Source organism: Pan paniscus, chromosome 19, assembly GCF_029289425.2.
Source record: "Pan paniscus chromosome 19, NHGRI_mPanPan1-v2.0_pri, whole genome shotgun sequence".
Lineage (NCBI taxonomy): Eukaryota > Metazoa > Chordata > Mammalia > Primates > Hominidae > Pan > Pan paniscus.
In genome coordinates, this window is record NC_073268.2 from 34,481,723 (window position 1) to 34,503,837 (window position 22,115).

Below are 22,115 nucleotides of genomic sequence, written 5' to 3' on the forward strand. Positions count from 1 at the left end.
CGAGGTGGGTAGATCACCTGAGGTCAGGAGTTCGAGACCAGCCTGGCCAACATGGTGAAACCCCATCTCTACTTAAAATACAAAAAATTAGCTGGGCATGGTGGTACGCACCTGTAATCCAAGCTACTTGGGAGGTTGAGGCAGGAGAATCACTGCCGGGAGGCGGAGGTTGCAGTGAGCTGAGATTGTGCCATTGCACTCCTGACTGGAGAACCAGAGTGAGATTTTGTCTCAAAAAAAAAAAAAAATTAGTGTAGGTCTGTATGTCAGAAGATATTAAAAGGAAAAGTGTATCGCTTTTGTTTTAGACCTGGAAGAGACCTAATAGATACCATTTAGACAAAAGGTCAGCAAATTACAACCTGGGGGCTAAATCTGGCCCACTGACTGGTTTTGTATGGCTCAAAAGCTGAGGGGTTGTTATATTTTTAGTTTTGTATTTTAAAATTTTATTATTTTATTTATTTATTTATTTATTTTAGAGATAGGGTCTCATTGTGTTGCCCAAGCTGGTCTTGAACTCGTGGCCTCAAGTAATCCTCCTGCCCTCACCTTCTCAAAGTGCTGGGATTACAGGTGTGAGCCATTGTGTTCAGCCTAAATCATTTTTTAAAATCAAAAGATGAATAATATTTTGTGCCATGTGAAGATTATATGAAATTCAAATTTCAGTATCCACGAATAAAGTTTCACTGGAACACAGCCATGCTCTCTCATTTACATATATGCTATGACTGCTTTTGCACTACAGCAGCAGAACTGAGAAGTTGTGACTCAATTTACCTGGCAAAACGCTTTCATTTTTTATGTAATGAAATTTTCCAAAATTTTCATGATCTTGAGTCATGGTTAAAAAGGATTATCTCCAGCATAAAGGGATTTAATCCCTGTTTTTTTCTAGTTTTTTGCATGGCTCTATTTTTTACATATATATACCTAGTGAGACATATTCTTTTTTTTTTTTGAGACAGGGTCTTGCTCTGTCACCCAAGATAGAGTGCAGTGGCATGACCCAGCTCACTGCAGTCTTGATCTCCCAGGCTCAAGTGATCCTCCCACCTCAGCCTCTGGAGTAACTGGCAGTAGTAGGCATGTGCCACCAAGCCAAGATAATTTTTTTATTATTATTTGTAGAGACAGGGTCTTGCTATGTTGCCCAGGCTGGTCTCGAACTCCTGGGCTCAAGAGATCCCTCCCAAAGTGCTGGAATTACAGGTATGAGTCACTGCACCTGGCAAGGATATATTCTAAGGACAAAAAAGCTGCAAATAAACGTAAAGCCTTGTTTAATATTTTTATTATTAGTAAGCTTGTTGGTATTATTATTTTGAAGCTTTTTTTTTTTTTTTAGATGGAGTTTCACTCTGTCACACAGGCTGGAGTGCAGGTGGCACAATCTCAGCTCACTGCAACCTCTGCCTTCCGGGTTCAAGCAATTCTCCTGCCTCAGCCTCCCGAGCAGCTGGGATTACAGGCACACACCACCACACTCAGTTAATTTTTGTATTTTTAGTAAGATAGGGTTTCACCATGTTGGCCAGGGTGGTCTCGAACTCCTGACCTCAGGTGATTCACCCATCTTGGCCTCCCAAAGTCCTGGGATTACAGGCTTGAGCCACCGCGCTGAGCCATTTTGAAGCTTTTATGTAAACTGTAGGATAAAACAAATCAGTAATTATGTCAATGTCATTAGGAACCAAGATTTTCTATGTAAGATAAAAGGAAATACAGGCCACGCGCGGTGGCTCACGCCTGTAATCCCAGCACTTTGGGAGGCCGAGGCGGGTGGATCACGAGGTCAGGGGTTCAAGATCAGCCTGGCCAATATGGTGAAACCCTGTCTCTACAAAAAATACAAAAATTAGCAGGGTGTAGTGGCGGGTGCCTGTAATCCCAGCTACTCAGGAGGCTGAGGCAGAGAATTGCTTGAACCCAGAGGCAGAGGTTGCAGTGAGCCAAGATCCCGCCACTGCACTCCGGCCTGGGTGACAGAGCAAGTCTCTGTCTCAAAAAAAAAAAAAAAGGAAGAAGGAAATATAAATATCAAAGAAATTAGATAAAGACCTGAAACATTAATATGCAACTGTCAATATTAACTCATTTTTTAAATTACATGTTTCTTTTCTCAGCACAGCGAATTTTAATGTCTCCCTTTTGTGGGAGGAGAGGTTGCCTTACCCACTTTTGAAGACACCCCAAAGGTTGTCTGGCAGTTTGGTGCAGAAAGGATTTGGCCCAATCTTGTGCTGGCTAAGATACAGAAAGGCACATAAAGTTTGTGGCTCAAAGTCCTCCGGGGTGGGGTAGGGCAGAATGTGCACAGGGAAGTGGTTTGGGAGAGACTTGTAGGAGTGTGGGCTTGGGTTCCTGTGACAGAGGTAGTTGGTCCTGGTGGACCAAGGCTGGGGTGGCCAAGGGGAGCCTGAGCCCTCTGGCTGGGAAGACGCTCCTGCAGTGGCCCCTGTCTAGGGGAGCTAGTTCACCAGCTCACTGCTTTCAAACCACAGCTGGATCTCTTTCTGACCCCCTACCCTGAATAGCTGGTGTGAATGATGTTCCTGCTGATGTGGACGTCGCTGAAGTCTCCCCATATGGTCACAGAGTCAGCCTCAACCCTGTCAGTGTATCTATCATGGCCCTCGAGGCATGGATCACCTTGTACCCTTCCCAGACCACGGCCATCAACAGGCCTGGAGCTCACATAGCTAAGGAGGGCTGGGTAGAGGGGCTTCCTTCGCAGGTACTGGTAGTGTTCAGCAAGGACGCTTTCTGGCCGGCCACAGAATCTTCATCCCTACCAGCTTGAAGCCCTGCCTCCAAAGCGCTGGATCACATCCCTAACAGGCCGCCACAAGACCCCAACTGGCTTCAATGAGACCAGGGTCCACTCCTGGATCAAGAAGGGTCCTCCTGAGCCGGGCGCAAGAGCAGGCACGGCCCAGAGCCCGCGGGTCGTACAGCAGGCCTGGCAGCGGTGGCACGCCTGAAGAGGCTGCAGGTGATGTCTGGTCACGGGTCATTGACTCTAAAAATTATATGTTTTAGTCCTGAAGGGCCTAGAAACAATGACTACACAATATTTATGAGCACTCCTAGCTCACAAGTGAGTGATCCCCATTTTAAAAGGAGCCAGGAATCCATTTAAAAAATGCCTGGGCCGGGCGCGGTGACTCACGCCTGTAATACCAGCACTTTGGGAAGCCGAGGCGGGCGGATCACGAGGTCAGGAGATCGAGACCACCCTGGCTAAGGCGGTGAAACCCCATGTCTACTAAAAATACAAAAAAAAAAAAAAAAAAAAAAAAAAAAAAAAATTAGCCGGGCGCGGTGGCGGGTGCCTGTAGTCCCAGCTACTCAGGAGGCTGAGGTAGGAGAATGGCGTGAACCCGGGAGGCAGAGCTTGCAGTGAGCCGAGATCGCGCCACTGCACTCCAGCCTGGGTGACAGAGCAAGACTCCATTTCAAAAAAAAAAAAATGCATGACGTTTTCAAAGACTAAAGGGGTAATGTCAGAAAACAGAAGCCAAAGTTGGTGCAATTTGAGCATCTAACAGAAAAAAAGACTATAACTGATTAAAATATATTGAATATATATTAAAATCCATGCATCCACGATGATACTGAAAAAGGAACCCTTTCCCAAAAGGGGAAAACATTTTTCATTTGCTGCCACTAGCGGTGACTATTGATAGGTAGATAGATATATACTGTATTCTGAAAAATCTGTAATTAAAAGGAAATAAATATTCTGTCTTACAAGTAGAAAGCATATTTCAGTGTACCCAAATACATAGCAACCAAGCAGGATTTATTTCAGGAATTCTAAGGTAATTGAATAGTAGGAAATCTATTAGTAAAATTCATCATTAAGGAATCTAAGGTGAAAATCATATTATCACTTTCATAGGTGTTGAAAAAGCATTTGATAAAATCAAGTCTTAATTTTTAAAAATCACTCTGAAAGGTAGAAATTAGGTACATTTTCCCATTGAGATAAAATGTTTTTCATATCCAAATGGAATAGAACTAGTAATATAAAAACTGCCCATAATGAAGCAGTAACAGAAGCAGCATTTCTACTAAAGTTGTAAAAAGACAAGGATGCCCATATCACCAATATTATTTAATATTGTATTGGAGGTAGTAGGATATTAGTATAAAAATTGAAAAGGAAGAAGGGAAACTACTATTATTTGCAGACAATGGTTACCTCCCTAGAAAACCCAAGAAACCAACTAAAATGTTACTGTAAGAGAACTCAGTAAGGTAGCAGGGTACAAAAATATATAGAAATTAGTAGCTTTCATGTCTTCAGACTACATCCAGATAGAAAATATAGTAACAGAAGAAAGCCCTCCTTAAAATAGCAACAAAGAATGATAAATGTAACTAGTAATGAATCTAATAAAAGAGATACAAAACCTACATTAAAACCTTTTTTTTTTTTGAGATGGGGTCTCACTCTGTTGCCCAGGCTGGAGTGTAGTGGTGCATCTCGGCTCACTGCAGCCTCCGCCTCCCAGGTTCAAGTGATTCTCCCACCTCAGTGTCCCAAGTAGCGGGGATTACAGGCATGCATCACCATGCTGGGCTAATTTTTGCATTTTTAGTAGAGACAGGGTTTTGCCATGTTTGGCCAGGCTGGTCTCGAACTCCTGACCTCAGGTGATCAGCCTGTCTTGGCCTCCCAAAGTGCTGGGATTACAGGCGTGAGCTACCATGCCCAGCTGCAAAAAACTTTAGGGCAACACTAATTCATACAAAATAAGATGAGCAAATGGAAAGACACCCCGAAACACTCATCATTATTACAGATGTTGGTTTTCTGGTGTGTGTGTGTGTGTGTGTGTGTGTGTGTGTGTCTGTTTTTGAGACTGGATCTCGCTCTGGTACCCAGGCTGGAGTGCAGTTGTGTAATTTTGGCTAATTGCAGCCTTGAAGATGTTGGTTTTCTAAGAGTATTAATAGATGTAATCAGATTTCAATAAAAATTCCTGTAAGGTTTGTCTTTTCGTTTTCCCTCCCCATTTTTTTTTCAAGTAGACAAGTTAGTCCTATAATTCATATAAAAAAAGTAAACAAACAAAAATAGCCAGGAAACATCAGAAAAGAAGAAGAGCAAATAGTGGGGACCAGCACTGTCAGATCTATGGAATATATTTAAAAGTCTCAATTATTAAAGCAGTGTGGTACGAATGCATGAAAGGGAGACTGACCAATGGAATAGGATGGAAAAATGCAGAAATACACCCCAAAATATATATGAATTTATTAATAGAGGCTCAATCCCAAACCAGTGGGGCAAAGATAGACTACTCAACTCTTATTGGGACCACTAAGTAGACATTTGAAAAAGGATAAAGTTGAATCCTTACATGTTACACTAGGTTAAATTCCAAATGAGTCAGTATTTAAAATGAAAATTAAAATAATAATTCTGGAAGAGAACATGGAAGAATTCTTTTAATATTTTGAAATGTAACAGTGCCTCAAAATCCTGATGCCATAAAAGAAAAGTTAAATTTGACTATATAGAAATAAAAAATCTTCTACATGAAAAAAGATAAATGGCAGGTAAAAATGGGTATTTGTAACATGTATCACATGCTTTTGTGTAAAAGAAAAAATTAATAATCCATGTTTGTATTTCCTTATGTATGTATAAAGAAATTCTATAAGGATCTATAGAAAATTAAGAATAGTAGTTATTTATGGTGGAGGTGGAATATTGGGTAGATGGAAGATAAGAATGGGAGGGAAACTTTTCACTATATAACTTTTTGCCTATATGGAAAATTAAATTTTTAAAAAGTTCCAACTTTCATATAGCTTACTTTCCAGTGCAGGCAGATAAATAAAAATACAAATCATTATACACTTGCAGTCATAGTGAGATAATTAAATCTATGAATACAAGGAACTTATTTATTTTGTTAGTCTTCACAGTGCCTCAAAAAGAGTGAAGCACATACTAGTAGCTCAATAAATACTTTCTGAATAACTGTAGAATCACTTCTTTTAAGTCCTGTCCATGATTATGTTATTTTTTCTACTAGTTTTTCAATGTAAGGAGACAGATCATGAACTGAAACAATAACAGATTGTACCTGTTGCAGATAGTGTCAGGAACATATATCTTCAGGTCTTCTGTGACTTCTTTCATCACCCTCTGGTAACCAGACATTCCTGGGTCTTTGATATAATTAGGATTGTTTCTTATTAAATATTCCCCCAAATAATTAATTGGGTCAAACTTGCTTGGAGTACCAGCTTCTGTCAAAACCTTCTTCTTTTCTACTTGAGTTAACATGTTTTCTACTCCAGGAACTAAGGTGGGTAGAAGTTTGTCAAGCAAATATGCACTATTATTCAGTGTCATGCTTTCAGTATTAAACCACTCTTTGGCCAAATTATCCCTAGGGAGTTTTTTTTCAGCCTTTTTTTCTAGTTCCTTCTTCAGATTTTCCTTATCTATTATTTTCTGCTGCATTGCTTGGGCTCTTGCCTCCATTCTTTCAAAAAGGTTTTTCTTCCATGTGTGCTCTGGCTTTGATTTCAGTCCAGTTTCATCTAAAGCAAAAATCACTTTTGCAGATTTTCTAATTGCAATATTACCTGAGGCTTCAGTTTTAGAGTCCTTTATTGAACCAGGTGAAATTTTTCGCTGCCCCTCCAGGTTTAATTCTGAGGGGGAAAAAAAGTGAAATGTAAGAAATGTTAGAAGTAAATTTTAATCTATGTGACTTTAGAATAATATTTGAAAAAATTTTTATATCCATTTACACAGTGGATTGGAAGAATGTCAGCTGAAAATAACAGAAAATCAGACAAAGTGACTTTAACCATAAAGACATTTATTGTTGACTTAATCAGAAGCCATTTAGCAGTTCAGTGATTTCATTAAATACATAGGCTGTTTCTGTTTATTTTCGTTCATTTTTTTGCTTGTACCTCATGATCACATGATGACTATTAGAGCTCCAGCCATCACTTCCTCACAGCAAAAAAGCATAGAGGACAAAGGGTTTTTCTCCTCTTGAGGCTCTGTTTTATTATCCGAGAGGAGAAGATCCCAGACTCCCCACTCTAAGACTTCCCTTTTTTCATCGGCCCTAACGAGGATACATGCCCATGCCCAGACCAATCGCTGGTAAAGGGAAATGCGATTACTATGAATAGTATAGACAAATTATAACTTATTTCTTGGTGCCAGGGTTTGGTTCAAATTCTCTGATAACAAGTGATTTTCATCTGCTACAACACTGAGGTTCAGTTGGCAGGCAAAAAGGGAAGGCTGGGCGCAGTGGCTCACATTTGTAATCCCAACATTTTGGGAGGCCAAGGCGGGAGGACTGCTTGAGCCCTGGAGTTCAAGACCAGCCTACGCAACATTAGGAAGATGCTGTTTCTACAAACAATAAAAAAATTAGCCAGGCATGGTGGCGTACACCTGTGGTCCCAACTACTCAGGAGGCTGAGGTGGGAGGATCACTTAAGCCCTGGAGGTCGAGGCTGCAGTGAGCCATGATCATGCCACTGCACTCCAATGAGACTTTGTCTCAAAAAAAAAAAAAAAGGTGAGGAAATGTGTGGTGAGTAAGCAAAGAGTCTACCACACATGTATATTTAAATACATTTCTCTTCATTTTATTCCCAGCTTCCTTTATGTTTTCATTTTTTAAATGCAGGACGGAGATATTAGACCAAGATGGTAGACTGAGAACAGGCACCTATATCCCCTCCCCTACCAAAATCTCTAGCAATGACAGGAAAAGTTGTGTGTATGTTTTTAAAATTTAAAAAATGCGCAAGAATACTACAATCATGAAGGGGGCCTTCAGGAGTCAGGAATTTTGAAGATCTGTGAAAAATGTCAAGCAGGGGAATTCAACTGATTGAAGAAACTATAGGACTAAAAAGATACGGTGGAGACCACTATAAAATTTGGGAGCAGATTTGAGGCACCCCAAGTTTAGAGGATGTAGATATGGGTCATAGGGGAAAGACTGACCTTTTTGTATATCTTAATTCCCATTTCAGCTAATCATCAGGCACCAGAAGCGTTTTCCCCTGCACTGAGTTAAGGTATATAGATGTTTAGGCTAGAGAAGCAAGATTTCCACACGCAGAGAAAATGACCTATTGACAGCTTCACTGTCTGCACATCTTGTCCTTCCCCCACTGGCATCAGACTATAGAAAACAGTAACTCTATAGGAAAGCAAATAGAGAATCTCAAATTCAAATGTAAGCACACATTCACAGAATGTTTAAGAAAAATCATCCCCATGACTAAATTCAACAAACAGAATAACTAATGCCACCCAAGGAAATACCATTAAATAGAACAAATGTAAGGAGTCTTTAAAAGAATATCCTCAGAGCAGAGAAATTAGAAGAAATTAAAAGTTATTAAAAAGAACACTTAAGAGAACGTAGACCATCTAGTGCTCACATCTTGGTTTCTAATATCACTCTCCAATTAAAAAAATCAGAACTCCTTGGAGATACAGCTGATTATAGGATTGGGCTCATCTTGTATATAGGAAATATATACAAGAATATCTTGTAGTGCCTGGAATATCTTGTAGTGCCAGAAAGTAAGGAAGTGCTGAAAAAAAAACTATAGTAAATAAGTAAAAAGACAAATTTCCTGTGCAGAAATAGTCCAAATAATTTATGTAGATACTCCACACTCAAGGATGTTGAGCATGACTCCCCTCTCTTTAAGTGCGGACTGCATATAGTGACTTCCTCTCAAAGAGTACAATATGGAAATGGGAGAGGGAAAATAACTTTACAGTAGAGAAACCTGACAAATACTATCACAGCCTAACAATCATTATTAACATCAACAGTAACACATCATGTTGACACCATGATACCCATATGTATATGTATATGAGTATATGACAGCATATACTCAGCCTCCCAAGTAGCTGGGACTACAGGTGCATGCCACCATGCCCAGCTAATTTTTGTATTTTTTTCTTTTTTGATAAAGACAAAGTCTTACTATGTTGCTTAGGCTGGTCTTGAACTCCTGGCTTCAAGTGATTCACCCACCTTGGCCTCCCAAAGTGCTAGGATTACAGGCATGAACCACCATGCCCAGCCAATCCAGAACATTTAATATTAATCTTATAAAAGCGTCAGAAGGTGTAAGCCAAGTGTTAGACATAATGAAATATTCAAATAAATAATGTAAGAAATCTCTCAGAACTGAAGAAAGACACAAATCTTCAGCTTTGAAAGGCTTACTAAATGGAGTTTCCATTTGTAATGATAAAAACTTTCTGGAACTAGACAGTGGTAATGGTTGCATAACATTGTGAATTTACTTAATGGCTCTGAATTGTACACTTTAACACAGTTTAAATGGTAAATATTATGATATATGTATTTACCACGAATTTTTTAAAAGCCTACCAAATAAACACAGGATACAAGATTAAAATACAAAAGTAAATTTATTTCCTTGGAACTACCAATTAATAACCAATTTAAAATGTTTTATATTTTTAGTTATCAATGAAAATATAATTTTATAAAGCTTCATGTCATTATAGCAACAAAAATTTAAAATATCTAGAAATAAACTAAACAGAAATGTGTCAGACTAATAGGAAGAAAGCTATAAAACTTTACTGAAGTAGTACTGGCATAAGGATAGACACATAGATCAATGGAATAAAATTGAGAGTCCAGAAATAAACCCATACATCTATGACCAATTGATTATATTTTTTAAAGTTCCTCTTGTACTCTGAAACCAATTGATTTTTGACAAGGGTACCAAAACAATTTCATGGAAAAAACAGTCTCTTCAACAAACGGTGCCATAACAATTGATATCTACATGCAAAGGGATGAATCTGGATGCCTACCTTACACCATACATGAAAATTAAAATTAGTCCTAACAGTCATATATACAATAGTCTACCCAATATAACAGCAGAATACATATTTTTCTCAAGTGCACATGGCACATTCTCCAGGATAGACCATATGTTAGGCCACAAAACAAGTCTCAATGGATTTAAAAAAATAGATACCATATAAAATATCTGCTCTTTAATGAAGAGCACAAAGCTTGATGAAGTTAGAAATCAATAAAGGAAAACTAGAAAACGCACAAAGCTACAGAAAATAAACAACTCATTCTTAAATGACTAATGGGTCAAAAAAATCACAAGGGATATTAGAAAATAATAAGAGACAAATGAAAATAAATACACAACATATCAAAATTTATAGGATGCAGTGAAAAAAGGGCTCAGATGGAAACATAGCTGTAAGTGATTACATTTTAAAAAGTCAAATCCGAGGTCAGGAGACCGAGACCATACTGGATAACACCATGAAACCCCATCTCTGTAAATTAAAAAAAAAAATTAGCCGGATGTGGTGGCAGGCGCCTATAGTCCGAACTACTCGGCAGGCTGAGGCAGGAGAATGGTGTGAACCCGGGAGGCAGAGCTTGCAGTGAGCCGAGATCAGGCCACTGCACTCTAGCCTGGACGACAGAGTGAGACTCTGTCTCAAAAAAGAAAAAAAAAGTCAAATAAGTAACCTATACACCTTAAGAAACTCGAAAAAGTAGTGCAAACTAAACACAAAACTAGCAAAAGAAAGAAAATAATAAAGGTTAAAGTACAGATAAACAAAAGAGAGAATAGAAAAATAGTAGAGAAAAACAATTTAACCAAAAATTGGTTCTTTGAAAAAATCAACAGAATGAATAAACCTTGAGCTAGACTGAAAAAAACATTAGCAAAGATACATAAATAACCAAAATCAGAAATGAAAGTGGGGACATTATCACCAACCTTACAGAGATTAAAAAACAAAAACAAAAAACAATTATAAGCTGGGCGTGGTGGCTCACACCTGTAATCCCAGCACTTTGGGAGGCCAAGGCAGGCAGATCATGAGGTCAGGAGTTCGAGACCAGCTTGGCCAACATGGTGAAACCCTGTCTCTACTAAAATTACAAAAATTAGCCAGGTGTGGTGGCATGCACCTGTAATCCCAGCTACTTGGGAGGCTGAAGCAGGAGAATTGCTTGAACCCAGAAGGTAGAGGTTACAGTGAGCCGAGATCACACCATTGCACTCCAGCTCTGGGCAACAGAGCAAGACTCTGTCTTGGAAAACAAAAACGATTATAAGAGAATACTATGAGCAATTTTATGCTAACATATTGGATAACCTAGAAGAAATGAACCAATTCCTTGAAATTACCTAAACTGACTCAAGAAGAAGTAGAAAGTCTCAACAGATCTTGTGTTAGTTTATTTTGTGTCGCTATAAAGAAATATCTGAAAAAAAAAGGAATACCTGAGACTGAGTGATTTACAAAGAAAAGAGGTTTATTTGGCTCATGGTTCTGCAGGCTCTGTGTGAAACAGTGCCAGCATCTGTTCCCAGTGAGGCCTCAAGAAGCTTATAATCATGGTGGAAGGTGGGGGCGGGGCTGGCATATCACATGGTGAGAGAGGGAGCAAGAGAGAGAGAGGGAAGGGGTACCAGGCTCTTTTAAACAACCAGATCTCACATGAACTCATAGAGTGAGAACTCACTCATTACTGCAAGAACAGCACCAAACCATTCATGAGGGATCCACCCCATAACCCAAAAACCTCCCACTAGGCCCACTTCCAACATCACAGGTCACATTTCAACATGAGATTTGGAAGGGACACACATTCAAACCATATCAGACCTCTAACAAGTACAGAGATTGAATCAGTGATCAGAAACTTCCCAACAAAGAAAAGTCTTGGATCAGATGGCTTCACTAGTGACTTCTATCAAATATTTAAAGAAGAATTGAAATGAATTCTTACCAAATGCTTGTAAAAAATTGAAGAGGCGGGAACACTTCCTAATTCTTTCTATGAGGATAGAATTACTCTGATACTAAAGCTAGATAGATATCACAGTAAAATTATAGGCCAATATTCCTTATGAATATAGATGCAAAAATCCTCAACAAAATATTAACAAATCAAATCCAAGACCATAGTAAAAGCCTTTTCAACATGAAATCTTTCCAGATTTATCTCAGGAATGCAAAGGTGGCTCAACATAAGAAAATCAAGCAATGTAATCCATCACATTCATAAAATGAAGGGGAAAAAAGCCACATAATCAATGCATATGGAGAGAACATTCCTAAAAATAATAAAGGTAGTTATTTAAAAATCCACAGTTGGCCAGGTGTGGTGGCTCACGCCTCTAATCCCAGCACTTTAGGAGGCTGAGGTGGGAGAATTGCTTGAGTCCAGGAGTTCAAGACCAGCCTGGGTAACATAGTGAAATCCTGTCTCTACAAAAAATTTAAGAATTAGCTGGGTGTGGTAGCACATGCCTATAGTCCCAGCTACTTGGGGGGCTAAGATGGGAGGATCACTTGAACCCCGGAGTTTGAGGCTTCAGTGAGCCATAATCATGCCACTCACTCTGGTCTGGGAGACAGAAAGTGACCCTATCTCAAAACAAAAATAAAAATAAAAAGTTCACAGTTAACATGACACTCAGTAATGGAACACTGAAAGCTTTCTCCCTAAAATGAGTAACAAGAAAAGAATGCCTACTTTCACCACTGCTGTTCAACATCATACCAGAGTTCTAGCCAGAGCTATAAGACAAGAAAAACAAACAAAAGGCAACCAAATTGGAAAGAAAGAGGTAAAACTGTCTCTATTCACAGATGACATGATCCTATAGAAATAATCCATAAGAAAGCTACTAGAGCTATTGAACAAATTCAATAGGGCAACATACCGAGACCCTGTCTATAAAAAAAAAAAAAAAAAAAAAAAAAGCCAGGCATGGTGGCACGTACCCGTAGTCCCAGCTGTTGGTAGCTGAGGTGGGAGAATTGCTTGAGCCCAGGAGTTCAAGGGTGCAGTGAGCTATGATTACATCACTGCAGTCCAATCTGGGCAACAGAGTGAGACCCTATCTCTAAAAAAATAAAAACAGAGGGAAAAAGGAAAGCAATTCCATTTACAAAAGCAGCTAAAAGAACAGAATACTTAGGAATAAATTTAACCAAGGAAGTGAAAGATATATGCTAAAAACTATAAAACATTGCTGAAAGAAATTAAAGAAAACATAAATAAATAGAAAGATGTCCCTATTCATAGATAGGAATACTTTACATTGTTAAGATATCAATTCTACCCAAAGTGATCTACAGATTCAATGCAATCAAAATTCCAATAGTCTTTTTCACAGAAATAGAAAAAGTGATCCTCAGATTAATACGAAACTGCAGAGGCCCTTGAATAGCCAAAATAAATCTTGAAAAAAAAAAAGGAACAAACTTGAAGGATTCACACTACCCAACTCTGAGACTTACTACAAAGCTACAACAAATAAAACAGTACTGGAGTAAGGACAGACATATAGACTAATAAAATAGGATAGAGAGGCCAGAAATAAACTCTCATATATAGTCAATTGATTTGTGACAAGGGTGTCAAGACCATTCAATAGGGAAAGAATAATCTTTTCAACAAGCGGTACTGAGACTACCTGATACATCATGTAAAAGAATGAAGTTGGTCCTTTACCTTATATACAAAAATGAACTGAAAACAAATCAAAGATCTAAACTGAAGAGAGTAAACGATATGACTTTCCCAGCTTGGGCAACATAGTGAGACTGTGTCTCTACAAAAAATTAAAAAAACAAATTAGCCAGGCTTGGTGATGCACACCTATAGTCCCAGCTACTTGGGAAGCTGAGGTAGGAGGATCACTTCAGCCCAGGAGGTCAAGGCTGCAGTGGGCCATGATAATGCCACTGCACTCTACCCTGGGCAACAGAGTGAGACTGTGTCTCTAAAAACAAACAAACAAAACCATACAACTCTTAGATGAAAAATGAAAACCTGTGGAAAATCTTCATGCCACTGGCTTTAACAATGACTTCATGGATATAACACCAAGAGCACAGAAAACAAACAAAAAAAGATAAAATATACTTTAAAATTAAAAAACTTTTGTACATCAAAGAATTATGTCAAAAAGTGAAAAGATGATGTAGTAAATGAGAGAAAATATTTGTAAAGCATATAACTGATAAGGAATTAATATTCAGAATATATAAAGAACTTCTAAAACTCAATAACAATAAAACAACCTAATTCAAAAATGGGCAAAGGATTTGAACAGACATTTCTCCTAAGAAAATATACAAATGGTCAATAAGTACATGAAAAGATGTTCAACATTATGAGTTATTAGGGAATGCAAATCATGACTACAATGAGATACCACTTCACATTTACTAAGATGGTTATAAGAAAACAAAAACAAACAGAAACTCAGAAAATAACGAGTGTTGGTAAGAATGTACAGAAATTGGAACTCTCATGCTTTGCTGGTGGGAATGCAAAGTGATGCAGCTATTGTGGAAAACTGTTGTGGTTTCTCAAAACATTAAACGTAGAGCTGGGTACAGTGGCATGTGCCTGTAGTCCCAGATACTTGGCAGGCTGAGGTGGGAGGATTGCTTAAGCCCAGGAGTTCAATTCCAGCCTAGGTAGCATACCAAGACCCTGTCTCTTAAAAAAATAATAATAATAATCAATAATAGTAATATAGTTTAATTTTTTAAGGTAAACCTAGAACTACATATGACCTAGCAATCCCACTTCTATGTATATATCCAAAAAAATTGAAAGCAGGGGCCCAGATACTTGCACGTCAGTGTTCATGGCAGCAGTATACACAATCAGTAAAAGTGGAAACAACTCAAGCATCCATTCACAGATGAATGGGTGAACAAAATGAGGTATAGAGGTACAATGAAATATCATTCACCCATTGAAAAAATGAAATTTTGGGGGTAGGGGAAGGAGAGCATCAGGATAAATAGCTAATGCATGTGGGGCTTAATACCTAGGTGACGGGTTGATAGGTGCACCAAACAACCATGGCACATGTTTACCTATGTAACAAACCTGCACATCCTGCACATGTATCCCAGAACTTAAAATAAAATAAAATATTTTAAAAAATGAAATTTTGAGAGAGGCAGAGCAAGATGGCCTAACAGAACCCTCCAGTGATCATCCCCCTCACAGGAACACCACATTGAACAACTATCCACACAAGAAAGCACCTTCATAAGAACCAAAAATCAGGTGACTGATCACAATACCTGGTTTTAATACCATATCAAGGAAAGAGGCACTGAGAATAGGAAAGACAGTCTTGAAATGCGTATACCACCCCTCCTCCATCCCCCAGCAGTGGCCTCACAGTACAGAGACAGAATATGATGCTTGGGGCAGGGAGAGCACAGTGACTGTGGGATTTTGCATTGTCACGCAGTGTTGCCCTGTCACAGTGGAAAGCAACATGGGGTAGAATTCAGCTGGTGCCCACAGAGGGAGCATTTAGACCAGCCCTGGCCAGAGGGGAATTTTCCATCCCAGCAGTCAGTACCTGAGTTCCAGCTAGCCCACCACTGAGGGCTAAAATGCTCTGGGGTTCTAAATAAACTTGAAAGGAAATCTAGGCTATAAGGACTGTAGTTCCTGGGCAAGTCCTGATGCTGTACTGGGCTCAAAGCCAGTGGACTTGGGGTGTACATGACCTAGTGAGACACCAGCTAGGGCAGCCAAGGGAGTGGTTGTGTCACCCCTCCCCCAACTCCAGACAGTGCAGCTCGTAGCTTCGGCAGAGACTCCTTCCAATTAAGGAAAGGAGAGAGGACAGTAAAGAGGGCTTTGTCTTGCAACTTGGATACCAGTTCTGCTACAGTAAAATAAAGTACCAAGCAGAGTCCTGGAGTCCCCATGCTAGGCCCTGCCTCCCAGATGACAATTTTAGACACATCCTGGGCCAGAAGGGAATCTACTCTCTTGAAGGAAAGGACCCAGTAGGATTCATCACCTGATGACTAAAGTGCCCATGGGCCTTGAATAAACATCAGTGGTAGCCAGGCAGTACTCACTGCCTTGGGTGAGACCCAGTGCCGTGCAGGCTTCAGGTATGACCCAGTACATTCCCAGCTGTGGTGGTCATGGAAAAGACTCCTTCTGCTTGAAGAAAAAAGAGGGAAGAGTAAAAAGCATGTTGTCTTGCAACTTGGGTGCCTGCTAAGCTACAGTAAAATGAAACACCAAGTAGATTTCTAAATGTATCAACTCTAGGCTCTAGTTCCTGGACAGCATTTCTAGACTCGCTCTGGGCCAGAAAGGAACTCGTTGCCCTGAAGGGAAAGACATAGGCTGAATTTACTAGCTGCTGACTAAAGAGCCCTTGAGCCTTGAATAAACATCAGCAGTAGCCAGACAATAGTTGCCAAAGGCCTCGGGTGAGACTCAGTACTGTGCCGGCTTCAGGTTGGACCTGGCACAGTCCCAGTGATGGTGGCCACAGCGGGGCTTGTGTCACTCTTCCCATAAGTCCAGGCAGCTCAGCACAGAGAGAGAGACAGACTCCATTTTGGCAGGGGGTTGGGGAGATGTAAGGGAAGAGAACAAGAGTCTCCACCTGGTAATCCCGGGAATTCTCCTGGATCTTACCCAAGACAACCAAGGCAGTACCTCTACAAGGCTTCAAGAGTCACAGTGTTAGTGGGTTTGGGGTGCCCTCTAATGCAGATATGGCTGCAGTGACTGAAGGCTTAGATCACAACACCCAATTCCCTTTGAATACTTAGAAAGCATTCCCAAGAAGGATGGGTACAAACAAGCCCAGACTGTGAAGACCACAGTAAGTACCTAACTCTTCAATGCCCAGACATCAATAAACATCATGACCTTATCAAACAAAGTAAGAGAACACAGTGACCAATCCCAGAGTCACAGAGATATCTGACCTTTCAGACAGAGAATTCAAAATAGCTGTTTTGAGGAAGCTCAATGAAATTCAAGATAGCACAGAGAAGGAATTCAGAATCGTATCAGATAAATTTAACAAACAGATTGAAATATTTTTTAAAAATCAAGCAGAAATTCTGGAGCTGAAAAATTCAATTAATGTACTGAAGAATGTATGATGTTCCCTCAATTGCAGTATTGATCAAGCAGAAGAATTAGTGAGCTTGAAGACAGGCTATTTGAAAATACACAGTCAGAGGAGACAAAACTATAAAAAAGAACTAAGCATGACTACAGTATCTAGAAAATAGACTCAAAAGGACCAAGTTAAGAGTTATTGACCTTAAAGAGAAGGTAGAGAGAGAGATTTGGGTAGAAAGTTTATTTAAAAGGATAAAAACAGAAGATTTTCCAGAAAAAGATAACAATATTCAGCTACAATATTTTTTTCTTAATAAAATAAAATTACAGGCCAATATTTCTGTAGTCAGATATTTCTTTAGTCTGATGAACATTGAAGCAAAATCCTCCACAAAATACTAGCAAACCAAATTCAACAACACATTAAAAAGATAATTCATTGGCAATTATTAAAAAGTAAAGCCACAACAGATGCTGGCAAGGCTGTGGAGAAATAGGAACACTTTTACACTGTTGGTGGGAATGTAAATTAGTTCAACCATTGTGGAAGACAGTGTGGTGATTCCTCAAAGATCTAGAACCAGAAATACCATTTGACCCAGCAATCCCATTGCTGGGTATATAGTATATACCCAAAGGAATATAAATCATTCTGTTATAAAGATACATGAACACATATGTTCATTACAGCACTATTCACAATAGCAAAGACATGGAATCAACCCAAATACTCATCAATGATAGAATGGATAAAGAAAATGTGGTACATATATACTATGGAATACTATGCAGCCACAAAAAGGAATGAGATCATGTCCTTTGCAGGGACATGGATGGAGCTGGAAGTCATTATCCTCAACAAACTAACACAGGAGCAAAAAATCAAACACCGCCTGTTCTCACTTATAAGTGGGAACTGAACAGTGAGAACACATGGACACAGGGAGGGGAACAACTTACACTGGGGCCTGTTGGAGGGGTGTGGGATGAGGAAGAGCATCAGGATAAACAGCTAATACATGTGGGGCTCAATACCTAGGTGATGGTTTGATAGGTGCAGCAAACAACCATAGCACATGTTTACCTATGTAACAAACCTGCATGTACTGCACATGTATCCTGGAACTTAAAATAAAATAAAAATTTTAAAAAAAATCCCTCATCATGCCAGGGATGCAAGGGATGCAAAGATGGTTCAATATATGTAAGTTAATCACTGTGACACATCATATCAACAGAATGAAAGACAAAAACCATATGATCATTTCAAATGATGCTAAAAAAGCATTTGATGAAATTCAACAGCTCTTCATAATAAAATCCCTCAAAACACTGGGTATAGAAGGAATATACCTCAACAGAATAAAAGCCATATATGACAGACCCACAGCTAGTATCACACTGAATGGAAAAAAAATGACAGCTTTTCCTCTAAAATCTGGAGCAAAATAAGGATGCCCATTTTTACCATTGTTATTCAACATAGTACTGGAGTCCTAGCTAGAGTAATCAGATAAGATAAAGAAATAAAATGCATCCAAAATGGAAAGAAAGAAGTCAAATTATCCTTATTTGCAGGATTTCTCTTTCTCTCTCTCCCCAGCCCACCTCTCTCTTTCTTTCTCTCTCTCCCTCCCTCCCCGCTTTCCTTCTTTCAATCACTCCCTTGACTTCTAACACTACAGGTTAATTTTGCTTGCTTTTGAACCTCATATTAACGGAATCACAGAGTATGTGCTCTTTTGTATCTGTTGTTACTCAACGACATAACCACTTAGGGTCATGTTGTGTGGCATTAGTTGTGTTAAATCAAGTTTGGTCTAAAGCTGCATCCATACAAATTTTCAATTTGGCCTAAAGGTTTCTCCATACATAGTGAACTGTAACCAAACTTGATGTGTAAAAAGACCATAACCTACTGTTGTAACAAGTAGCTGAGTGTGAGCCAATCACAGCAGCCAAACTTCTGTCAACCACAGACAGTCAGCTGTTCAAACCAGCTTCAAATAAGGCAAGTGCCCAGTTGTAACCAATCTAGCTGTTTCTGCACCTCACTTCTGTTTTCTGTACATCACTTTCCTTTTTGTGTCCGTAAATGTCATGTGACCCTGTGATAGCCCTGGAGTTGCTCTGATCCTTTTCTGGTTCTGGAAGCTGCCTGATTCCTGAATTGTTCTTTGTTCAATTAAACTCTGTTCAATTTGTCTAAAGCTTTTCTTTTAACAGTTGTTATTCATTGCTACGTAGTATATTATTGTATAACTATATTACAATTTATTTATTCTACTGTTGATAGACAATTTAATAGATTCCAGATTTGTCTATTCCCTAAAAAACTGTTTCAATATTCTGCATATGGCTAGCCAGTTATCCCAACACCATTTATTGAATAGGAAGCTCTGTCCCCATTGTTTGTTTTTGTCAGCTTTGTCAAAGATCAGATAGTTGTAGGTGTGTGGCCTTATTTCTGGGTTCTCTATTCTGTTCCATTGGTCTATTTGTCTGCTTTTGTACCAGTACCATGCTGCTTGGATTACTGTAGCCCTGTATATAGTTTGAACTCAGGTAGCATGATTCCTCCAGGTTTGTTCTTTTTGCTTAAGATTGCTTGGCTACTCGAGCTGTTTTTTGGTTCCACATAAATTTTAGAATAGTTTTTTTTTTTTTTAGTTCTGTGAAGAATGTCATTGGTAGTTTAATAGGAATTTTATTGAATCTATAAATTTCTTTGGGAAGTATGGCCATTTTAACAACATTGATTCTTCCTATACATGAGCATGAAATGTTTTTCCATTTGTGTCATCTCTGATTTCTTTGAGCAGTGTTTTGTAGTTCTCCTTGTAGAGATCTTTCACTTCCTTGGTGTATTAGTCTGTTCTCATGCAGCTAATAAAGGCATATCCCAGACTGGGTAATTTATAAAGAAAAAAAAATTAAGGGACTCACAGTTCCACGTGGCTGGGGAGGCCTCACAATCATGGTGGAAGGCAAAGAAGGAGCAAAGTCATGTCTTACATGGCAGCAGGCAAGAGACAGAGCATGTGCAGGGGAACTCCCCTTTATAAAACCATCAGATCTTGTGAGATTTATTCACTATCATGAGAACAGCATGGAAAAGACCCACCCCTATGATTCAATTAACTCCCACCAGGTCCCTCCCATGACACATGGGAATTATGGGAGCTATAGTTCAAGATTTGGGTAGGGACACAGCCAAACCATATCATTCTGCCCTGGCCCCTCCCAAATCTCATGTTCCCTCATTCCAAAACCAATCATCCCTTTCCAACAGTCCCCTAAAGTCTTAACTCATTTCAGCATTAACTCAAAAGTCCACAGTCCAAAGTCTCATCTGAGACAAGGCAAGTCCCTTCTGCCTATGAGCCTGTAAAACCAAAAGCACGTTAGTTACTTCCTAGATACAATGGGGGTACAGGCATTCGGTATACATCCATTCCAAATGGGAGAAATTGGGCAAAACAAAGGGGCTACAGGCTCCATGCAAGTCCAAAATACAACAGGGCAGTAAAATCTTAAATCTCTGAAATGATCTCGTTTGACTCTGTGTCTCACATCCAGGTCACACTGATGTAAGAGGTGGGCTCCCACAGCCTTGGGCAGCTCTGCCCCTGTGGCTTTGCAGGGTACAGCTCCCCTTCTGGCTGCTTTCACAGCCAATGTCTCTGGCTTTTCCAGGTGCACGATGCAAGCTGTCAGTGAATCTATCATTCTGGGGTTTGGAAGATGGTGGCCATATTCTCATAGCTCCACTAGGTGGTGCCCCAGCAGGGACTCTGTGTGGGGGCTCCAACTCCACATTTCCCTGCCACACTGCCCTAGTAGAGGTACTCCATGAGGGCTCCATCCCTGCAGCAAACTTCTCCCTGGACATCCAGGAGTTTCATACATCCTTGAAATCTAGGCAGAGGTTCCGAAACCTCAGTTCTTGATTTCTGCACACCCACAGGCCCAGCACCATGTGGAAGCTGCCAAGGTTTAGGGCTTGCATCTGCTGAAGCAATGGCCTGAGCTGTACATTGGCCCCTTTTAGCCACAGCTGGAGTGGATGGGATGCAGGGCACCAAGTCCCAAGGCTGCACACAGCAAGGGGGTCCCTGGGCCCGACCTATGAAACCATTTTCTCTCCTAGGCCTCTGGACCTGTGATGGGAGGGGCTGCCATGAAGGTCTCTGACATGCCCCAGAGACATTTTCTGCACATGTCTTGGTGATTAAAATGTGGCTCCTTGTCACTTATGCAAATTTCTGCAGCTGGCTTGAATTTCTCCCCAGAAAATGGGGTTTTCTTTTTTATTGCATAGTACTACACATAGTACTATTGCATAGTAGTCAGGCTGCAAAATTTTCAAACTTTTATGCTCTGCTTCCTCTTGAACCCTTCACTGCTTAGAAATTTCTTCCCCCAGATACCCTAAATTATCTCTCAAGTTCAAAGTTCCACAGATCTCTAGGGCAGGGGCAAAATGCTGCCAGTCTCTGCTAAAACATAGCAAGTCACCTTTGCTCCAGTTCCCAACAAGTTCCTCATCTCCATCTGAGACCACATCAGTCTGAACTTTATTGTCCATATCACTATAAGCACTTTGGCCAAAGCCGTTCAACAAGTCTCTAGGAAGTTCCAACTTTCCCACAACTTTCTGACTTCTTCTGAGCTCTACAAACTGTTCCAACCTCTTCTTGTTACCCAGTTCCAAAGTCGCTTCCACATTTCTGGGTATATTTACAGTAGCATGCCAGTTCTGGTACCAATTTACTGTATTAGTCTGTTCTCATGCTACTAATAAAGACATACCTGAGACTGGGTAATTTATAAAGAAAAAAGTTTAATGGACTCACAGTTCCATGTGGCTGGGGAGGCCTCACAATGACGGTGGAAGGCAAAGAAGGAGCAAAGTCAGGTCTTACATGGTGGCAAGTAAGAGAGAGAGAGAGCATGTGCAGGGGAACTCCCCTTTATAAGACCATCAGATCTTGTAAGACTTACTCACTATCATGAGAACAGCATGGAAAAGACCTGCTCCCCACGATTCAATTACCTGCAACTGGGTCCCTCCCATGACACATGGGAATTATGGGAGCTACAATTCAATATTTGGGTGGGGACACA

The 22,115-nt window shown here is 39.9% G+C and overlaps 1 protein-coding gene across 7 annotated transcripts in view; it reads right to left on the reverse strand.

The window, feature by feature from the left end:
- Positions 1–22,115, reverse strand: part of EFCAB5 (EF-hand calcium binding domain 5) — a 185,242-nt gene that overhangs the window by 139,090 nt on the left and 24,037 nt on the right. For 5 of the 7 annotated variants that reach the window (XM_034942144.3, XM_055101352.2, XM_063599154.1 and 2 more), the window contains one exon: positions 6,108–6,684. The exons of the other annotated variants lie outside the window; for them this stretch is intronic. In XM_034942144.3, the coding sequence (XP_034798035.2) occupies positions 6,108–6,684 (577 nt within the window). The remainder of the gene's footprint in view (positions 1–6,107; positions 6,685–22,115) is intronic. 7 annotated transcript variants of the gene reach the window in all.